The sequence below is a fragment of the Dermacentor andersoni genome, chromosome 3, assembly GCF_023375885.2.
Source record: "Dermacentor andersoni chromosome 3, qqDerAnde1_hic_scaffold, whole genome shotgun sequence".
Lineage (NCBI taxonomy): Eukaryota > Metazoa > Arthropoda > Arachnida > Ixodida > Ixodidae > Dermacentor > Dermacentor andersoni.
In genome coordinates this window covers 64,034,687-64,053,178 of record NC_092816.1, presented here as the reverse complement: position 1 = coordinate 64,053,178, position 18,492 = coordinate 64,034,687, and the positions used below count along the sequence as shown (strand labels likewise).

At 44.2% G+C, this 18,492-nt stretch overlaps 2 protein-coding genes and 1 non-coding gene across 6 annotated transcripts in view; 1 reads left to right on the top strand and 2 right to left on the bottom strand.

The window, feature by feature from the left end:
- Nucleotides 1-7,485, top strand: part of LOC126546246 (inositol polyphosphate 5-phosphatase K-like) — a 35,333-nt gene extending 27,848 nt beyond the window's left edge. For 3 of the 4 annotated variants that reach the window (XM_055062582.2, XM_050194404.3, XM_055062585.2), the window contains one exon: nt 6,490-7,485. Coding sequence is in view for 2 of the 4 variants with exons in the window: in XM_050194404.3 (XP_050050361.2) it covers nt 6,490-6,510 (21 nt within the window). In the remaining 2 variants the exon portion in view is untranslated. Of the gene's footprint in view, nt 1-4,722; nt 4,760-6,489 lie in introns of all 4 variants that reach the window. The other variant, XM_055062592.2, reaches the window with a different exon arrangement.
- Nucleotides 3,986-4,058, bottom strand: TRNAS-UGA (transfer RNA serine (anticodon UGA)). The gene has a single exon. It is a non-coding gene; the product is annotated as a tRNA-Ser (tRNA).
- Nucleotides 7,482-18,492, bottom strand: part of LOC126546214 (leucine-rich repeat and WD repeat-containing protein 1-like) — a 34,639-nt gene continuing 23,628 nt past the window's right edge. The window contains exons 12-15 of the mRNA XM_050194375.3: nt 14,206-14,373; nt 9,377-9,528; nt 7,666-7,770; nt 7,482-7,604 (exon numbers count right to left, since the gene is read on the bottom strand). Of these exons, the coding sequence (XP_050050332.2) occupies nt 7,675-7,770; nt 9,377-9,528; nt 14,206-14,373 (416 nt within the window). The 3' untranslated portion in view covers nt 7,482-7,604; nt 7,666-7,674. The remainder of the gene's footprint in view (nt 7,605-7,665; nt 7,771-9,376; nt 9,529-14,205; nt 14,374-18,492) is intronic.

The following is an 18,492-nucleotide window of genomic DNA, read 5'->3' as shown; positions in this document are numbered from 1 at the left end:
GGTCGCGAAAACGTTCGAAAAATCGGCCAGTTGGAAAAAAATAAATGCGTGTCATTTACTGCCCTTAGGGGCTCAAACTGCCACAGGCACGTTCGAAAACACACTGAAGGCCTGTCGGTACACATATTAGGCATATCGGCGCTCGTACTGTGACAGGAAATACCGGGTGCACGGAATACATACTGTTTTCCGTGGCAATAGCCCCTTCCCACGCTTGTTATGCTTCACTGCAATACTTTTGCGTATGCTTCACCACGTAACATTTCTGTACAGAGGCGAAGCTAACTTTCGGAAACCGGCATTATGCAACGCACCGTGTTTTCTAAGTTTCTAAGCCAATCGCGAGGACCACAAAAGCGGAGTCCGTGCCATTGCTGACAGCAGCTAATTCTTTCAATAAAAAACTCGGCACCAAACGGCAAGAAGCTTCGTAGCGAACGTCGAAGCAGCTAGGCCTAGCGTTGCCGCAGTGGTGGCAACGACTGCCAGCGGATCTGCGTGCGAGAGTGCCGGTTCGAGGCGGCGAAGTAATCGAAACGGCAGCGGTGGTGCCTTTGATTATTGCCGTTTCGGACCTGCGGTCACGGCAAAACGTCCGGAAAATCGGACGGCGAAGGGTTCTTGCGTCCGAAATTTCACACTTTCTGATGCGTTGACTCTATGGGGTACATGGCGGTGCCGCGAAGCCGTCCAAATTATCGAGAATCCGGAAAGTCGGTCGTTGACTGCATAATGGCAACTCATCCAGCCGACGACAGGGCGTCAAAGACGATTCATTGCGATTCCTGTCTGCTGCTCGAGCCAGCATTACCACGACTTTCGACCCTTCCAATAAGATTGCCGCTAATTTTCCCTGATAGAGGCCCAAATTCCCTGAGTTTTCCCTGACTTTTTCCAGACTACTCAAAATCCCTGAGAATTCCCGGTTTTCCCGGTTGGTAGACACCCTGATTCTATTTCGAAGGTCGGTTTTAATGAGCGAGACCTGGCTGAACACTCGTTCGAGGGCGGCATTTAATAAGCGTAGCGATAGCAAAGACAGGAGGGGGGTTTGGAGTTGTGTAGGGAACGGATGGCTGTGGTGGCTGTGGGGAAACAGAAGAGGATATGTTCTACGTTGGCGTTGGAAGGGTCCGAGGAAGGTTCCGAGTGAATTGCCACGTAAGTGCCATGCGGCAGGTAGAAAATTCTGCAAGTTTCGCTTAGGTTCCGCCCGGTGTTCTCCCTCCGTTCTGGCACCGAGGTCACCTGCGGCGCACTGTCAACAGGAGCTAAAAGCACCTCATGCTTAAAATGTAGAACGCCGAAGCTCACATGTGGAGACAGCAACAGTATGTTTGCTGGCGCGCACGCGCGCGGGTAGCATTAGTTCGCGGATGGAGACGCGTTTCCTGAGGCCAGCTTTCTTAATTAAAATTATCAAAAGGCCGCGATCCTTGACATTTTGACAAGTATATATGTTCTCTAACATATAATTTGCAAATTTTTATCTTGTAGCAGACGCGCTCCACTTCTTTAACCTGCTATCGTCTGCATTTTGATTCCAGCGTGCTTTTCATTTGTGCTTAACTATATTTAATATTTTTACACAGGAAAAAGATGTAGCCCAAGATAGCCATATAGCCAAAAGGAAAATTCTGACGCCAACTCGGACGAAAAGTAGCCCAATTTGGCTATTAATAGCCCAATCTGGCAACCCTGGTTTTAGCACGTGAAACTCCAGAATTTAATACATTTTGTTTTTACGTTAGGAGCCCATCTTGGTGTAACATCTGTTCGATCCTGTTAATCGCCAGCATGAAATGTCTATTATGTTTAAATATCACTAGCAAGCTCACATTGCCATCAGGGTGGCTCAACTGTGTGCGAGATTTGTACTAAATCGCTGGGATACAAGTTTGCATCCTGAAAGTTATCTTGCATTGTTGCCACCTACAATTATTTATTTAAAGGGACACTAAAGGCTAGTACTGAGTCAACGTGGACGGTTAAAACACTACTCCAGAAACCTTGCAGCGGCTGTTTCGTGCCAAGAAAAAACTTAGTTTAAGAGAAAATCTCGTCTGAAGGGTCCGCATACCTTTAGGACAATTCAAATCACCCACCCATGATCAGGGAGTGGCGACGTTGCATATGCCATCACCACCCTTTACTGCTATCAGTCAGTAAAACGGCACCCAACAGACAGTGCTACGATTTCCTGTGCAAGACGTTTGGGTATGGAGGAACCAAGGCAAGGCAGAGCGTTGGATTCGCCGCTGTAGCTGCTCTTCGTCAAGTGGCGTGGACCGTTCAGGCATCCCGCGACATCATATGGACGTGGAATTCTGCTACTCACAGTTTGTGTGAGTTTCGCAAGCCAGCACAGCACTACGTGATAAACTACTGGAATGTGAAAGTATGGGCAGTGCTGAGTCGAACGAAAACTAAACATTTAGACTGCCCACATCGTTGTCAAGGGTAACGTCAACGTGTTCTTTTTTGGAAAATCGAGTAGAACTGGACAAGTAGAATTTTCTGCCCTCTTATAATACAATACAATTATCTTTTTATTACATTTGGTTGAGTACTAGTGACAGGATTATAATGAGCAGTGCATACATCATCAGGTTACCACTTGAATGACCAGGGACAGTCTCAAATTGTATCCTGCATTTACCTCAATTTCTCAAATACAGTCGACTGTCATTACAATGGACCCTGATAATCTGACAAAAAACATCTGTTTTATCCAAAGTTTGTAATATCCGGAACGCCTCACTTCCGATACTTTGGTCGCGATGTCTAACAACGTTATTACAAAGAGTGAGTGACGAACGTCCAAAGTAAAAAAGCAAGCAAACAAAGAAAGTCACAGTTTCACCCGAAAGGCGAAGCATCGATTGGAATAGCAAACTAGTAGACAGCCATGCGAAGTAATTGTATCTCGCTCAATAATAGCAGAAAGTCGCTGTCAAAACTTTGGAGTAGAAGCGCAGCAGCGAGTGAATTGACCTTCGTGCTGTCTCTCGCATCAGTGCGAACTAAACATCAAAAGCACAGCGCATACGAAACTACTGGCTCTGGCTGCACTTTGTCCACATCGCAGATTGCTCTGAAGATGAGGCCCGCACGGGCGCGCACTTTGTCCACATTGAAAATCGCATTTAACATACAGCGGCTGCGCCGTAAGCAACCCTCTCCCCACCCCGTGCCTCGCACACAAAAGAAGACGGCGCGTTTCCACCCCGCCTTCCTCCCTAGCACGCTCTATATTGAGCTGCGATCATTGGCTGACCCTCGCAAGTCAGTTGTCAGCCCGTGTCGACACGGCAAAAGTATGTTTTATACGCCTGACGTTGAAAAACAATTGCTGCTAATTTTGTCCACTGTAGCCGATAGCCCGTTTAGCGCAGTCCGTTAAAAGTGAACTTCGTTGCATTAATAAAATTGGTAGAACAGACAGGTTGAAATATGTACTAAAGCACTGCATGCAATAATATTGACGCCTTAGATGTTCTTGAGCATTGTTGTATCACTTTAGCTTGACTTAATATTTGGCTTTAGTGTCCCTTTAAAAGCTGATAAATAGTTATGTGGTATTTTTAATTGTTCTGAAACACTGGCTGTGTTAAGTAAGGATTCCTTTTCTTTCATTATGTTCCTTTCTTATCACCCAATCATAGCAAGTGTCCTGTACCGGCAATAACAAAGGCCAATACCGATTATAATGGCACCTGCCTACTGATAGTGATAATAATGGTAATGGTACTTATAGTTATGGCAGCTGCCACTACTTGTGCGTGCTCGTATAACCACAGACTCACTTGAGAAATGCCCTTATCAGAACAAAGAGGGTTAACCGAGGGGCCCGATTTTTATTAGTCATATCATAAGCCAACAAACACTGACACCAAGGACAACCTAGGGGAAATTACTTGTGCGTAATAAATGAAATAAAGAAATGATAAATTAATGGAAATGAAAGTGGATGAAAAAAAAAACTTGCCGCAGGTGGGGAACGATCCCACAACCTTCGCATTTCACATGCGATGCTCTACCAATTGAGCTACTGCGGCACTGTTTCCCCATGCACTTTCTTGGGTATTTACGTTTCCTAGTAGAACCCTGGGAGTGTTAGCCAGTGCCATCACTCACAGACCTTGGCGGCGGATGTGGAACATCCTTTCAATAAACTCACACATGCTACCTGAAGGCATCAATGTTGCCAGATTAGAGACCCTCATTATGTAATAAACGAGAAGAAAGGGGGTTAACCGAGGGGCCCGATTTTTATTGGTCATATCATAAGAAGCCAACAAACACCGACACCAAAATGACTTGTGCTTAATAAATGAAATGAAGGTCTGTGAGTGGTGGCGCTGGCTAACACTCCCAGCGTTCTACTAGGAAACATAAATACTGAAGAAAGTGCATGGGGAAACGGCGCCGCAGTAGCTCAATTGGTAGAGCATTGCACACGAAATGCGAAGGTTGTGGGATCGTTCCCCATCTGCGGCAAGTAGTTTTTTTTTTTTTCATCCATTTTCATTTCCATTAATTTATCATTTCTTTATCTCATTTATTAAGTACAAGTAATTTCCCCTATGTTGTCCTTGGTGTCAGCATTTGTTGGCTTATGACTTGTCAGAACAGCGGCACTAAAATTCTCAACTTTTGCTTGTTTTAGCTTATACCTTTCTTTAATTTTTTTTCCCTGTTCATGCTGCATGGGCTGTACAGTTCATAAACAATGTTGACATTGACACTGTGCATAAGAGTGAGTACAAACAGTTACCTGCCTTAGCATGCTGTTGCATGTCAGGGCGGTTTGCTGTTTTCAAGACGTCCTGTTAAACCACAATATAAAACAACCGAGCTGTTTTAGGACAGTGTTTTGAATGGGTTAAGTTAATACAGTATGTAGTGCTGCAATGACAAACATGGAAAGAACGAATGCAGCTAATATAGATGCATAGCTAACCTTAAATTACTGTCTGTGGGTGCTATGTTGAGAAAATATTTGCAGCTCAATATGTGTCATTACATTTTGAGAAAGGTGCATTACCCAGTAGTAACATAGTGTCATTAAAGGGACACTAAAGAGAAAAGCATGTTGAGCTGAACCAAGTAAGCTACACTTCTGAAATACCAAAAAGACCCATCCTACCTTCAGAAGAAGCATAAAAAGCTGGAAAAGGCAGCAGAATCGTATGGATGGTGACGTCGCCTTGAAGTTTCCGCATCCGCACCATCGCCGTGAAGTCATTGGTGTCGATGGCACCTTAATTATTGGGCCTAGTTAATATTGTATCAGTAAAGATGGACTACAATGCATTCTAAAGAAGCCAAAAACTAAATATTGCATGTTTTGAGAACTTTTACCATGTCACAATGGCCAAAATATGAGAAAAATACGTCAATATCCACGATGTTGCGCTGATGTACTGGCACAGGCGTATCTGCGCGAAATTTAAGATAAGGACATGTGGCCTTCGTTTTTTTCTTCTAGGAATAAACCACACAAACACAAACTAAATGAATTTAGTGTTTCTCTTTACTGTCCCTTTAAGGATTAGGACATGGGCCATGGGTGGTATTCTCAAGCGGCCATTTTCGAAGATGCTATATCTCTTTTACAAGATTTTGTGCGACTCAGCACCAGATGCATCAAAGTGTATGGCCAACAGCATTCCTTGCATTGTGTGAAAATAATGAACTTGCCACGGTGCCAGAAACGCTGTCAGCTGTATACACATGAGTGTTCTATGCCAAATCATGCAAAAGCGATAGTATCATATGAAAGATAAATATATCTTTGGGGAAAAAAATAATACGATCACTAGCCATATTGCCACATCCTCCTTTGTACGATGCACCCGGCAATGCACGCCTTCGTCACGTCTCTCTCCCTTCCATCCACTCACTGATATTGGGAAAAAGACTGGAGAGGAGCAACTAAGGTGTGCGAAGCGGGGTGCGCGGCACGAAAAAGCGTGAGGCAAAGCGGCTTACATTTTCTTTTCTTTTCCTGGATTTCACATACCTTTTATTTTTGGCACTGGCACCCAGATCTAATTGTGATAGCCAATAATGCGGCAGTGGAATATCGTAGTAAACGGTTTATACAGTCATAGAACACGCACGTTCATTGTTACATCCTGGTAGTGTTAAAACTACTACTATGCTATAAGTGGGTTCGACTATGCTTTTTCCTGTCTAAATGTTTGAATGTTTGTTTCCTCTGCTGTTTTCATGCAACCCAGTCATAACAATTATAGGTTATACGTAACAATAGGGTTTTCTTGGCACTTCAATATTGTAAGTGGGTTCGACTTATAACAGGGAAACATAACACTCTAACTAACACTGAACATTATCATTTCTCATCTAAAGCACTCTGCACATATGCTCGTAAGGTACCCAAGAATTTACCTGCATGTTTTTGTTTTTTCTCGATCTTATAAATAACTGATTCTCATTCCTTGTTTCTCTTACTTTCTTCTGCAGATTAAGGCAGCTGTCAGCTGAAGACTTCACATGGGTGGCTGCCACTCCGACTGTAAATAGGATTAGCAATAGACTGATTGCGGTAGGATTAGTGTATGTTAATGTTAATAATTGTCAAATATAATTCGCGGAATAGACCATCTCTACTGGTAACGAGTGGCAGAAGAGAACTCTGCCTAGAATCATGTATCTCATGACGACCTGTGCTTTGCACAAAACTGGTATATACTCTGCGATAGCTGTGCTCTCTTTGATAAAATTATGCACGGCTGTCGGCATGCACGGGGAGGTCGCATATGCAACACCTTGTTCATAAAGACTCACTACTGTCACGTGGAGGTGTGTCGTCCCATTTCAATTTTTTTTGTACGGGAACAACTCAGCTTAGACAGAAAGGTTATATTTTCGTACAGTGTGACTGTCTGCTCCCCATGCGTTACTACTAGCTTATGCTACTGATGTCCACGTTTAATGTTGGATTTGAGGCCTTCCGTGAACTGTTGTTTGCATTGACCTGCACGCAAAAATCTCCTTAAATTTAAGCCTGGTGCCTAACAGTGTAGTATTGTTGACACATCAAACGACCGAATTTTTTTATATATCATTTTGTTATTAGTAGAAGTATCATACTTAGTCGTGACCCAGGAGTTCTTGTGATACCAATCCCAACAGTTTTTGTGATATTGATCAAGCTCACTCTGCTGTGCCTTGAGCACAGGCTGTAGGCGAGGGAAAGCAAGCGGCAAGAGCTGGATTTTTATGGCCAAAAGTACTAAAGAAGTGCAATGTTTACATTTACCTGTAGGCTGTTTGTTTAATGTATGGATACTCGATCTCTCTTTGCATTTATTCATTCCATGATGTTGTTTCGGAGGATGTATGTATTAACTGTGGTACAAATGGTTATTTCTTCGTGCGAAGCACGTGCAATATTCCTCTTTTGCAAAGTATTGTTTTTCCTTGTTCAGGAAAATAAAGCAAGCAAGCCAAAATGTCTGCCTGTGCTGTTTTATTTTTGTTTTATGACTAAAAGAGAATATGATGATGTGCTGGATAAAATCTTGATTTCACCATCTGATGCAAGATCTGGTGATAGTGGAATCTTCTGCTAAAATCTGAAACAAAATTGAGACCTCTTATCTATGCACGCACCACTTCAAGCAAAACAGATCTTACCATGGTGACCTATCGTGTGATCCTCCATATGCACACAATGTTGATATCTGTGCATGCTACCATGTAGTCCCCATCAGGACTTAGCCTTACTGAATTTGTATTAACCTGAAAATATAAACGAAAATGTGATGTCAGATTTTTCACATCAAACGATGAGTGTCCGTGTAAATGGCAAACTAACAAACTTCAATAGAAAAACAACGTCCGTACACTATGAAGCCATAGAATGTTGATTATCTTTTGCAAGGGCTGCTGTTATGGCATTGAAAAGAATACAACACCCATGCCTTACTGTTGAATATGTTATCCCACAAGTCTTTCAGATAAAAAGTAACATATATCATGTACATGAAAGACGCGATGCAAGCTTGGTTCGTCATTCTCATTTTTAATGTACTGGCATATCTTTCGAAGTTTAGGTACACTGCACACATCTGGCATATTCAAGTGGTTGTTTGAGAGCACACTTTGACCAGTCTATGAACGTCATAGAAAAGAAAGAAAAAGAAAAGCTTTACAGCTCTATTACGAGAATAAGCAGGTGTGGAAGCGATGTGATCCTGTTTGCTTGTCAATGGAGCCCGCTTGTCTAGCAGTTGTGGGGATGCATGCGACCCTCGCGCGTCCCCTGATATGTTGTTTTCCCACATGCTCCTGTCTCCTGTAATTCGGCTTCGCCGCGTGGCTTTACGGCTGCGGTCGGTCTGCTTGCAGGATAGTACAAGAGATGGAGCGAGTCTTGTGCTGCTAGCACCACTTAACGATGGGGTTAGTCGGGCGTGACAGGCAGTAGGGTCTTCCTCTTTGGCTCAGGGTCCGCAAGTGGCACGAACGTTCAGCGCGTGCACCGATCCATGCTTCTACGAGACCTTGTTTGAAAGCGCCACCATTCGCGTGACTGTACGTGTGAATGACCAGGCATTGGTGTCCAGCATGGGGCAAACATATTCACTCACTATCCAGTCGCGGTGAGTCGGGCTTCCTCGATTTGTCACGCACCCATCGGCATGTTTTGTGGATAGCAATTCGGCTAGCAAGCATTAGTGTATAAAAGACACAATAAATGCCCTTGCACTACTGTGTTTGTCATTCCTTTGTCCCACAGTAATACTTAATAATAATACGCACAGTAATACTTAGTTACTCTTCTGCGTGACGTCTGTAGCACTGCCAGAGTGCTCTGAAACAACAACCCAAATATGGCATTACCAAGTGATAAGGCTGGAAATTGCAAGGTGTGTAATTTGATATACAGTTGGTCTTGAAATGCAGCATCAACATTATTGTGTGTTACCAGGATCAAAATTTGCTAAGACCATGCAGCGATAAGACAAGGTATGATTACATTGCACATGAAAAAGTGAACAAATGCTATGCGAGTTTCGTCTGGCTGCGCTTGTGTTTGAAATTTTCAGTGATCATGGGAGCGTAGTAAGCCAATCTATCATGACATCGTGATGCATCCAACTCCTGTGTACCAAAACTGAAACTTGTTCATAAAAACAAGTATTATAGTAAATTATCTAGAATACTCTAACACTTGCCAGTGTGCTTTTTTTTTTATTGGACTTTTATCGAATGGAAAAAAACATGTTGAAGATGTCAGGAAATATTGTTCTAAAAAAAGAGTTATTCAGAACAGCTTTAGATTGGCACTGACTGTGAGCAGAAAATGTGTCAGAATTGCTAATTAACGCTTTATATATTATACCTTTCCATTCTTTTTTGTCACGGAGACTTGATCGCTGCACGCAAGTTTATCAGGCCATGCAAGCTTGGCCATGGGCTTCACCAGTGTTGCCCCCTTTTTTCCAATGTTGTACAGCCAGATGGTCCCAGTGTCGTCACCGCAGGCTATAACATCTTGGCAGAGAGAGAGAGAGAGGTACAAGCTTTAATGATATGCTGGAGATATAGCCTCGCTGATTGCATGGCACGCTACTCCAGGTGCCAAGTGATAATTATGATATACACAGTGATCACATTAACACACACAACACCCATGCTTGGCTGTTGAACCCTTTGCATCTTTCAGATAAAAAGTACTCTGCTGATTCTATCTTGTAATTTTGGCACATCAGCCTGCCACAAGATCTGTGCTGCAAGTGTGGTACCCAACTTAGCATGACCAAGTTGGACTTGTTGCTTGTTTCATAGGGTGATTGCGCTTTTCCCCTAAAGTTAGTGGTGTGGCTCACGCACAGTTAAACCTTGATATAACAAACTTCAACATAATGAAATTTTCAATATAACAAAGTGTAACTACCTGTATAACTTACAACTATATAACTATAAGTAACTTTCTATATAACTTATAACTACATAACTTTCTACAAATTCTTGTCCTTAGAACACCATGTATGTTTAGAACCTTAATATAGTAAAAGCTTGTTATTTCGAATTCCATGGGGATGCTACGAAAACTTGAATTATACAAAATTCGAACTAATGAAAGTCAGAAAAAGTTGCTCAGTTAAGGCGCGTATATAGTGCAACGTAGCGTGAGCGCACACATGCTACGTCACACTGGCGAGAACAATGTCTATAGTTCAACACACTGGCACAGCCAACAGGGTTTTTGCTCATCCGTGCGTTCGTCTTGCAGACTCTTAATGCATGCATGGGAAAAAAAGAAAGGTGCCCACCCCACTTTGCAGACTGTTGCAGACAGCCGTTCAAAGCAGCACACGGGTCGGGGATCGTTCTGCGCATGCTCCAAAGAGAGCATCCGACAGCGCGCGCCTCGAAGTATAGATGGCACGACGTTTCGCCTGACGCAGTGCAAGCATCATAGCTTGACTGGCTGCAAGCGACGCTTGCCGAAAACATTGGACTATAAAAGCGCCTTCAAGTTGCTGTGAGAGAAGTGGTTTGTGTTGAGAAAGGAAAGGTTAGCGCTATCTTCTGCAGTCCTCGAGGGAGCATGGCTCAGCGTCAACAGGGAGAGGAAAGCGGGAGAAAATGGAGGTAGGAGAGAAGAAGCGCTGCCGACGCTCGCCACGGGAACAAAAGCTGTGCTCTAAAATGCACTCGCGTAACGCACAACCTGCTACGATTGAAGGCGTGAGTCGTGCTCCCTAAAGGGCTGCAGAAAATAGTGCCTGTTCCTCTTCACAATCACACACTCACTCTCTCTCTGCTGCAGCGTTGGTCTCCTTCGTACTCTCGTAGCTGCACCGGCTGCACGCCGCTGGATTACACCGTACGTATAGGTGGCGTCCAAAGAAGTATCCTGATGCTTTCTTTTGAGTAACAACCACGAATCTTGAAGGCAATGCTTTTTGGTACTGTGAGCCCCGATAAAAGTCATGGCTGCCATGTTTTAGACATTACCTGATGCCGCTTCTCGGCAGAACACCTCGTAGAGAAAGTGCATAGCCTCCAACATATAACTTGAAAAAAAAAAACCATGCAGCGCCGCATCCGCGTTGTGAGAGAGGGAGAGAACCGACTTGCAACAGAGGCATTGGCCCTGCCTGGCCAGGTGCAAACACATCTCTCTCCAGTCGGGCTTAAACAAAGGGCCGCAGATTGAACGAGCAAAGCTGCGCGGTCCGCGCAGCGACACCAGCGTTGCCAATGTTCTCTTGCGCACTGCCCATCCACGATGACGCGGAGTTCGAATTATTGGTGGCGGTATGGATTTTAGTGTGAATTAGCGGGATGCGTTACATATTGCTTTAAACATATTGTTGGATGGACTGTGGCGGCTACCTTGAATTATCCAAAATTTTTGAATGAACAAGTTGGGAATTAATGAGCTTTTACTGTATAACGAAGTGTGTTCATACACAATTTCAATGTAACAAAATTTCTCTGCCGTCACCAAGGGATAGAGACAATAAATGGAAACTTCCGTAGTTGCAGATGGTCAAATGGCTGAATTACAAGCTGCTACTTGTGGACGCACCTTTAAAATTGCGCTGCGACCAAAAACGACTATCGAATCAGAACAGCATCCTGTTCGGTGTAAAGTACAAGTCCAATAATATATTGCGCTCCACACACTGTATTTCACTTGCTTTGGGTGCAAGTGAAAGCATGCGATGGTGAGCTGAGAAGGATGGTGGCTTGAGTGCCATTTTCTCACACGAGCAAAGGGAAAGGGGGGAGTGGAGCAAGCTTGCAGCAACCCGATGAAGCGCTTGTTAAGGGAGGGGGGAGACGAGCACAGGCTGGCATGTGTTTTCTTTTCCAGCACAGCTGTGGCTGAGCATGGCTGTCGGTGTGCCCTATTTGAGAGGTAATCTGCCCCGTGTGCAAAGAGTAGGCGTGCCGAGATGGTGCGGCATCATGTGTGCTGTTAAATGCGCATTTAGTACTGGATGTTGCGTAGTTTCAAGTTTCAGAGACATGTTGAAGCGAGAGGCAGACGAAGCATTCACTCCCTGCTGCCGGCGCTTTTCATGATAGCGTTGTCCCACTGTGGGCGACATTATCAGCCACGGGGGTGGAGTGGACATGAAAGCGCGGCCAGCGCTTTGTACTGCTGATGTGAAGATGGCGTCGACATGGCATCAAACCTTATCTTTCATCGCCAACTCTGAAGTTCAACAAAATGAATTTCTTTCTCATTCAAATTTGGTATTTTCGACTGCCCAGTAATTTGGAAGATATTGTGGCCCCTTCCATGTAAGGAAAATCCATCGGAAACTACTTATTTGTATAGAAGGCTGAATTTCAATATAACGAAGCAAACTGCTGATTTTCAATTTTAACAACTTCGTTATCTCTAGCTTTAACGGCGTTCGGCCATAGTACTTTAAAAGAAGCAGAACAATGTCGGCAAGCATGTGAAATCCTGTTAGGTGGACACAGTTCCATGAAGCTGTCCCAAATAGTGCGTAAACAGATGCGCCATATATACAAGGTGTTTTTTGTAGCTACACCAATTTTTTGAAAAATGCCTTTGGCAAGACAGCACAATCCTAACCTTTGAACTAAATTACCGACGAGGCGGCCATTACTTCAACGAGAAATCAGAACACTTCATTGAATAATTAGCAATTGCACTAATTAACATCTTATGGACAAATTCTCAGGGCTATGCCAGTTTCGAGACATATTTGAAGTGTCCAACGAAATGCATTGGCATTCCTTTTCTTTCATGCTTCAATACATAAAAAGTGTTTTTTTTTTAAGAGAGTAAGTGGCACAACAGTGTACTTTACTGTAAGTTTGACAGCACATATCTCGAAACCGATGGCATCCCCAGAATTCTTTCCGAGTTGATATGCCTTACATACTCACTAGCTACAATCCATAGATTGAAATATGGGCTGTAAGGAAATTGATTACAAAATTAATTAGCAAATTATGTTAATTATTCAATTAAGCATTTCAATTTCTTGTAGAAGTAATGGTTGCTTCATTGAGTAATTGTGCCACCTGCCACAGGCAACCTTTTAAAATTTGGCGCAGGAAAAAACTAATAAAAACACCCTGTATAATATGACTCTTATGGCTGACATACCTAGTCATTTGTGCTCAAATTCTGCAACTATGTTGCATTTCGCCATGCATGCAGTTTAATATTGCATTTGGGGACATCACCAGTGCACTTAGTTGGACATGCATGTCATCTGCAGCAATACCAGACAAAAAATCCAATGTCACTGCAGCAAATGTCACTGCAGGGAAATGGCAGTGCCGCGTGGTGAGTGTTCACACAAAACACCGCCGAACAGATGGTATGCTTTCACTTGTGTCGACAGGGCAGCTGCCACGGCAAACAGTCGAGTTAAGTTTCACTGCAGCAACAAGCTTTGCTGAACAGGATGTATAGAATCGTAGAGGCTTGTACAACCTCAACATGGAATACAGAACGTGGTTCATGGAATGGTGGCAAATGAAAGTTCTACCCTAAAGTGCCTGTTTTCTCAAATTAAATATATTTTACAGACTCTTATAAGCCAAGATAGATGACAGTGACTGTATCAAAGCACACTGATGTACAACTACGTCTACAGCTTAGCATTGCCAAGCTGAGCTCGTTGCTTCCTTCACAGGATGATTGCACTTTTTACCTCCTAAAGTTGGGGGTGTGGCTCATACACAACGAAAACCTAAAGCAGAAATTTGGGGGAGCGGATTTAGTTGTTTAAGGTTGTGAGCACGGCCTAGCAATTAGCCCATTTCAATTCAGCAAGTCATAAAGAAAGCATCTATTATCTGGCATCAAGGATCCTCTGTGACCTTTCTTTGCCAATATGTAAAAGTAAGTCTACATGAAATATGTTATGCAAGTGCTTTTGTAGCTAGTTGGAAGCAGGATAAGAGCCTTATGCTTGGCAAGGTAAGATTAATAAAGGAATATTTCAGATAACTGTGCAACCTTTGGCAGATAAACATAGTAGACAATGAACAGCTGCCAGTATCACTTAAACTGTTTCACATTGTTGCCTGTTTACAACTGCCTTTTGCACCATGGTGCTGCAAAAGTGTTTTCAGGGCTTGCACAGAAACCAGACAAGATCAGTGCTAAGTGCAGTAAGTATAGTGTTTCCCTATAAAAAGTGCCAAAGTAGTCCGGTTCCTCACCAGCCGTGGCTGATGGGTAGAAGTAGTCGACCTTGGTGTCACTCCAAAGAAATGTGCTCCTGTACTGCACTTTCACTTTCTGCAGCTTCTGGGAGAACTTTCTGATGGAAGCCACATGATTGGACAGCTTCCACATGCCAATCATGCCACTGTTGGAACACTTGCTGACTGGAAAAAAGCGAAAGTGTGCTGCGAATCATTTGTTACAGTCATACCCCCGCCCCTCAAGACTATATATAGCCAGCACAGTTTTATTTGGGTGCAGCAGTACGGTCACGCTGAAATGTATACTATATAGTAGGTTAAAGAAGCTGATGCTCTACGTAAACTGGAAAATGGGCATGTACACGTCTATCTGCCTCAGGTATAACAATATACGTCAGGGCCTATTCATTGTGGTAAGTTGACCAGTGCACCTTCCCCAAATAGCTTGTGGTGAAGGTGAAAGTAACTCCCAAAGCACTGTGGCTTATAAGACTTCACGATGACAAATGGCAGCCGCTGGTCACTGCTGTCCATGTTTGTGCACAACAGGACTGTAACGCGAAGCTCACTGTGTTTTCCACGAGCACAAGTGTCTAATTTAAAGGCACGGGCCTTTGATAGCAGCATCTGGTAGAAGAGTGCAGTCTTGTCGATATGGTGGACTCGTGGCGGCACCTCGCGGCGGCCGCGGTATCTATGCCAGGTAGCTGACTGCAGCTTGATGCCAGCTATCAGCCAATAGCAGCCGTCTAAGGGAATGACGAAATAGTGCATCTAATGACGAAATAGTGCATCTAGAAGAGAGCGAGGACAGGGCCTTCTGTTGAAAAGAGAGCGTTTGAGAGAAAGGTGATTTGCTTGCGAGCTCCGCGTACCGCGTACAACTTCAAAACTTGGCTGAGATGTTCACAGCAGTGTATGCTACCCACTGACTACGTTATTTCACCAAGCCCGAGGAGTGGTTCAGGCCCCTTTTAAACCAGTGCAGCCACCCATTGCCCAGGCTGAAATCGAGAAAGTCCAAGAGGGAAGCAAAGCTTCTTGCCTTGGAAAGCATCAGTGGTCCACTGATGGGAATGTCAACAAACCACTTAATCAACGCATCTTCAACATCCGCGTAGGTCATTTTCCAATGGTGCTTTCTTGTCGTCTGGTCAGCACTAATACTTGGACTTAAAATCTTGTCTTGTCTTTGGCTATTGTCGAAATGGTCTAACTTTTGAGGCCGTATTTCTTACCGAGTGACAGCTCTTTGCTCATGGAGCAAGTTAATTAAGAATAGCTTTCTTCATTGCGACGCTGACAGCCTCGTTTTTCGCAGTTGAAGTTGAACACTGTGCACAATCCACCATCACACTAGGTGGATTTGAAGCTCTCCGAATTTTGCGATGCAGCTGTCTTGGAGCCTCCGATTCTTCACAAAATTGTAAAAATGCACTGACAAGGCTAGTGCAAACCACATGCACTAAGAAAGTAACAACTGTACAAACGAGCAACGCGTCAACTGCACACTGTCTGCTTTCGGTAGCAGTGCGCAATGTGGAACACAGATTGGGTAATGAATGCATGCCACACAACTGGCTGGGAACCACTAGACAGTGCCAACACGTCGTCGTCGTGCGGTTCCAGTGCTTCATTTTTTATCGCTTCTTTCCTGGAAATGGGTGGGGAGGGGAGAGTGAAGGAAAGGGGGAGGTCGTGTGTCATGATGCTGGGAAGCTGTCTTCTATCGCCATGCCTGCAGAAAGTGCAAATTCTTAAATAGTGTGGTCGATTTTACAGCATGTCCACGTTCATTCTAACCGAGCTGTGCAGCCACTGTTGTTCATTGTATCTGAGATGCAGTGTCATTGCCATAATACATATCTTGACAATAGCACCATCCTCGTTTGTAATAACCGAGCGTTTGCTTAACTGCGGCCATTATAGGTGGGCTCGACTCAGAATAGTTGTGGCATTTGCATAAAACCTTGATACCAAGTGTCAGACGTTGAATAATCAAATAAAGGTTGGTTCTTTACTTGCAAGATAGGAAACATGTTTATCACCAAAGTCAGTTTATTTTCACAGTTCCGTTCTTCAGATATTTTCATGCAAAAATAGAAGTTCAACATTTCTTGCAAATACAGCAGCACAGAAAATTTTCTTACAGGCTCTTGCTAACTTTTGTGCTACAGTGTCAAATTTTATAGTAATATTTTATAGTATTTGAGGCCACGGGAGCGTTTCACATTTGCTCAGTAAGCGTACAGATGAACTTGGTAGGCATGCTCATCACTTCTGCGGTCTTCAGTCTAGCCTGCATGCATTATCTGGGGCCTGATGATCACTGATGAGCGGCAAACTTCCCACGACAGTTTACCATCCACCGCTGCACCTGCCGTGGCTGTTAGGCCTGGCCAGATCTATTTCGCTGGATGTCGGCCATTAAAGTTACGGCTGAGTGCTGTGTCTATGCAAATCTATATACAGCAGTGGCAAGGGGGCCACACTGTTGTGAAACCACCTTTAGGGCAAAGTTCTCCACCATCAGCGTTGCCGAAGAGGTGGGGAACAGAGCTGCTGGCTGAAGATTATGACATCGGCGATTTGTGCATTGGTGAATGCAGACTGTTTTTACAAAGATTTGGGCGTTGCATGCAGTTATTTCTGCCGGTTATGCACGTGGCTTTTTTTTTTTTTCTTTCTGAGGTGTTGCAATTGGTGGTGCGGCTTATACATGGAAAAAAGATGTACAGTAGAACCTCGTTGATACCCGTTGCATACATTTTTCCGGCACCAACGCTTGCAATCGAGAACAAAAAAATAACCCAATAGAGTTACGCTAATTTTTTACCGGTTCATAAGTTCCTGGAAAACACTATTTTTCGGCACCAACGTTCAGTACATTGCCAAACTGCGATTGATGACACAACGTTTTCTGGTCACTAGGTCCCACGTAAACAAAAAAATGCGTGAGGCACGCGCGATCGAGAACAGTATATAGCTGCCTGCCACAGCAGCTTCACTGCAATACTCGCCTGGCCACCTCACATGAAAATGCCGGCATGCTCAATTTCTCATTTCGGTACCAGCAAATCATTTCCGGGGTTGTTGCACGCAACATTTGCAGCTATCACCGCCAATCCTATTGCGATAAGCATCTTCGCCTATCTTTTTCAGAGTGCGCTGCCATCGGACGCATATTGCACGTTTCCAATACGCGCTGCCGTTCCGTGCTGCAGACTGCGATCGTATACGTTTTTCAGACGCTAGATCCCGTGTGAACAAGAAAAGGTGCGAGGCACGCGTGATCCAGAACACTATACAGTGGAACCCACTTATAACAATATTCAAGTGCCAAGAAAATTACATTGTTCTAACTGATAATTGTAATAACCGGGTTGCATGAAAAAAAAATCAAGATCGGGGATGACGCAGCTGTTCCGAGAAAATTATAATGGCGGGAAGGCCTGTTCTCCTCCCCACCACCTTCTGATTGTGTTAACTCATTTAACTGTTTAACTCTGCTTCCTGCGTGCTCCGGTCGCACATTGTTAACACGCCGCGGCTGTTGGCATTCAAGAGTGGCACTGTTATAACAAGTGCAAAGAGGGGTCATGGGCGGCAAGTGACATACTAGCCGCGCCGAGGCATCGCTTTGGTGAACCCAAAAGGTGCCTTTTAAAATGCGGGAAGGTTGCCAAGGCAGAATCTCAGCTTGAGAAATCCAGAAGAAATACTGGAGCGAGATCGCCACAAGCATCTCGCCATGTACTTCCCACTGGCTTGCACGAGAAAACCACATGTCCATCAGCCTTGCTTGCTTTATGCGAAGCTTGCCGACATCCTTCTCCAAGGCATTCAGGTGCTCCATGTAGTGAAGTGGAAGGTCCCTCACGAAAACAAGCTCATGAGGGACTTAATCGTCTACAGGACCTCCCGCGGGACAATGTTCAGGCAGCCTGCCCTAAACCATCAGCGCTGCCGTCGTAGCCGTCACTGTCGCTATCCGATGCAAGCACGTTCGCAACGATCGCCTCATCGGTTAGAAGCACTTTGTTTCCAAATATATAGCAGTGAGCTTTCTTTTCACCAGCAACGTCGTGCATTGCCGGTGATCAGTGGGCAGATCAAGGCTGAGATCAAGGCAAGTCAAACAAGGCTGAGAAACAATGTGGCCAGGAACGGCTTCGATGCAGGGAACAAAGACAAGCATGAACAACTTAATCCATTAGCAGAATTGTACAGTATGAGGGCCATAGAATAAAGAATCAACTGTGAGGGCCGAGTGAGCAATCTGGGAGCAGCAGCGGCAGCGTT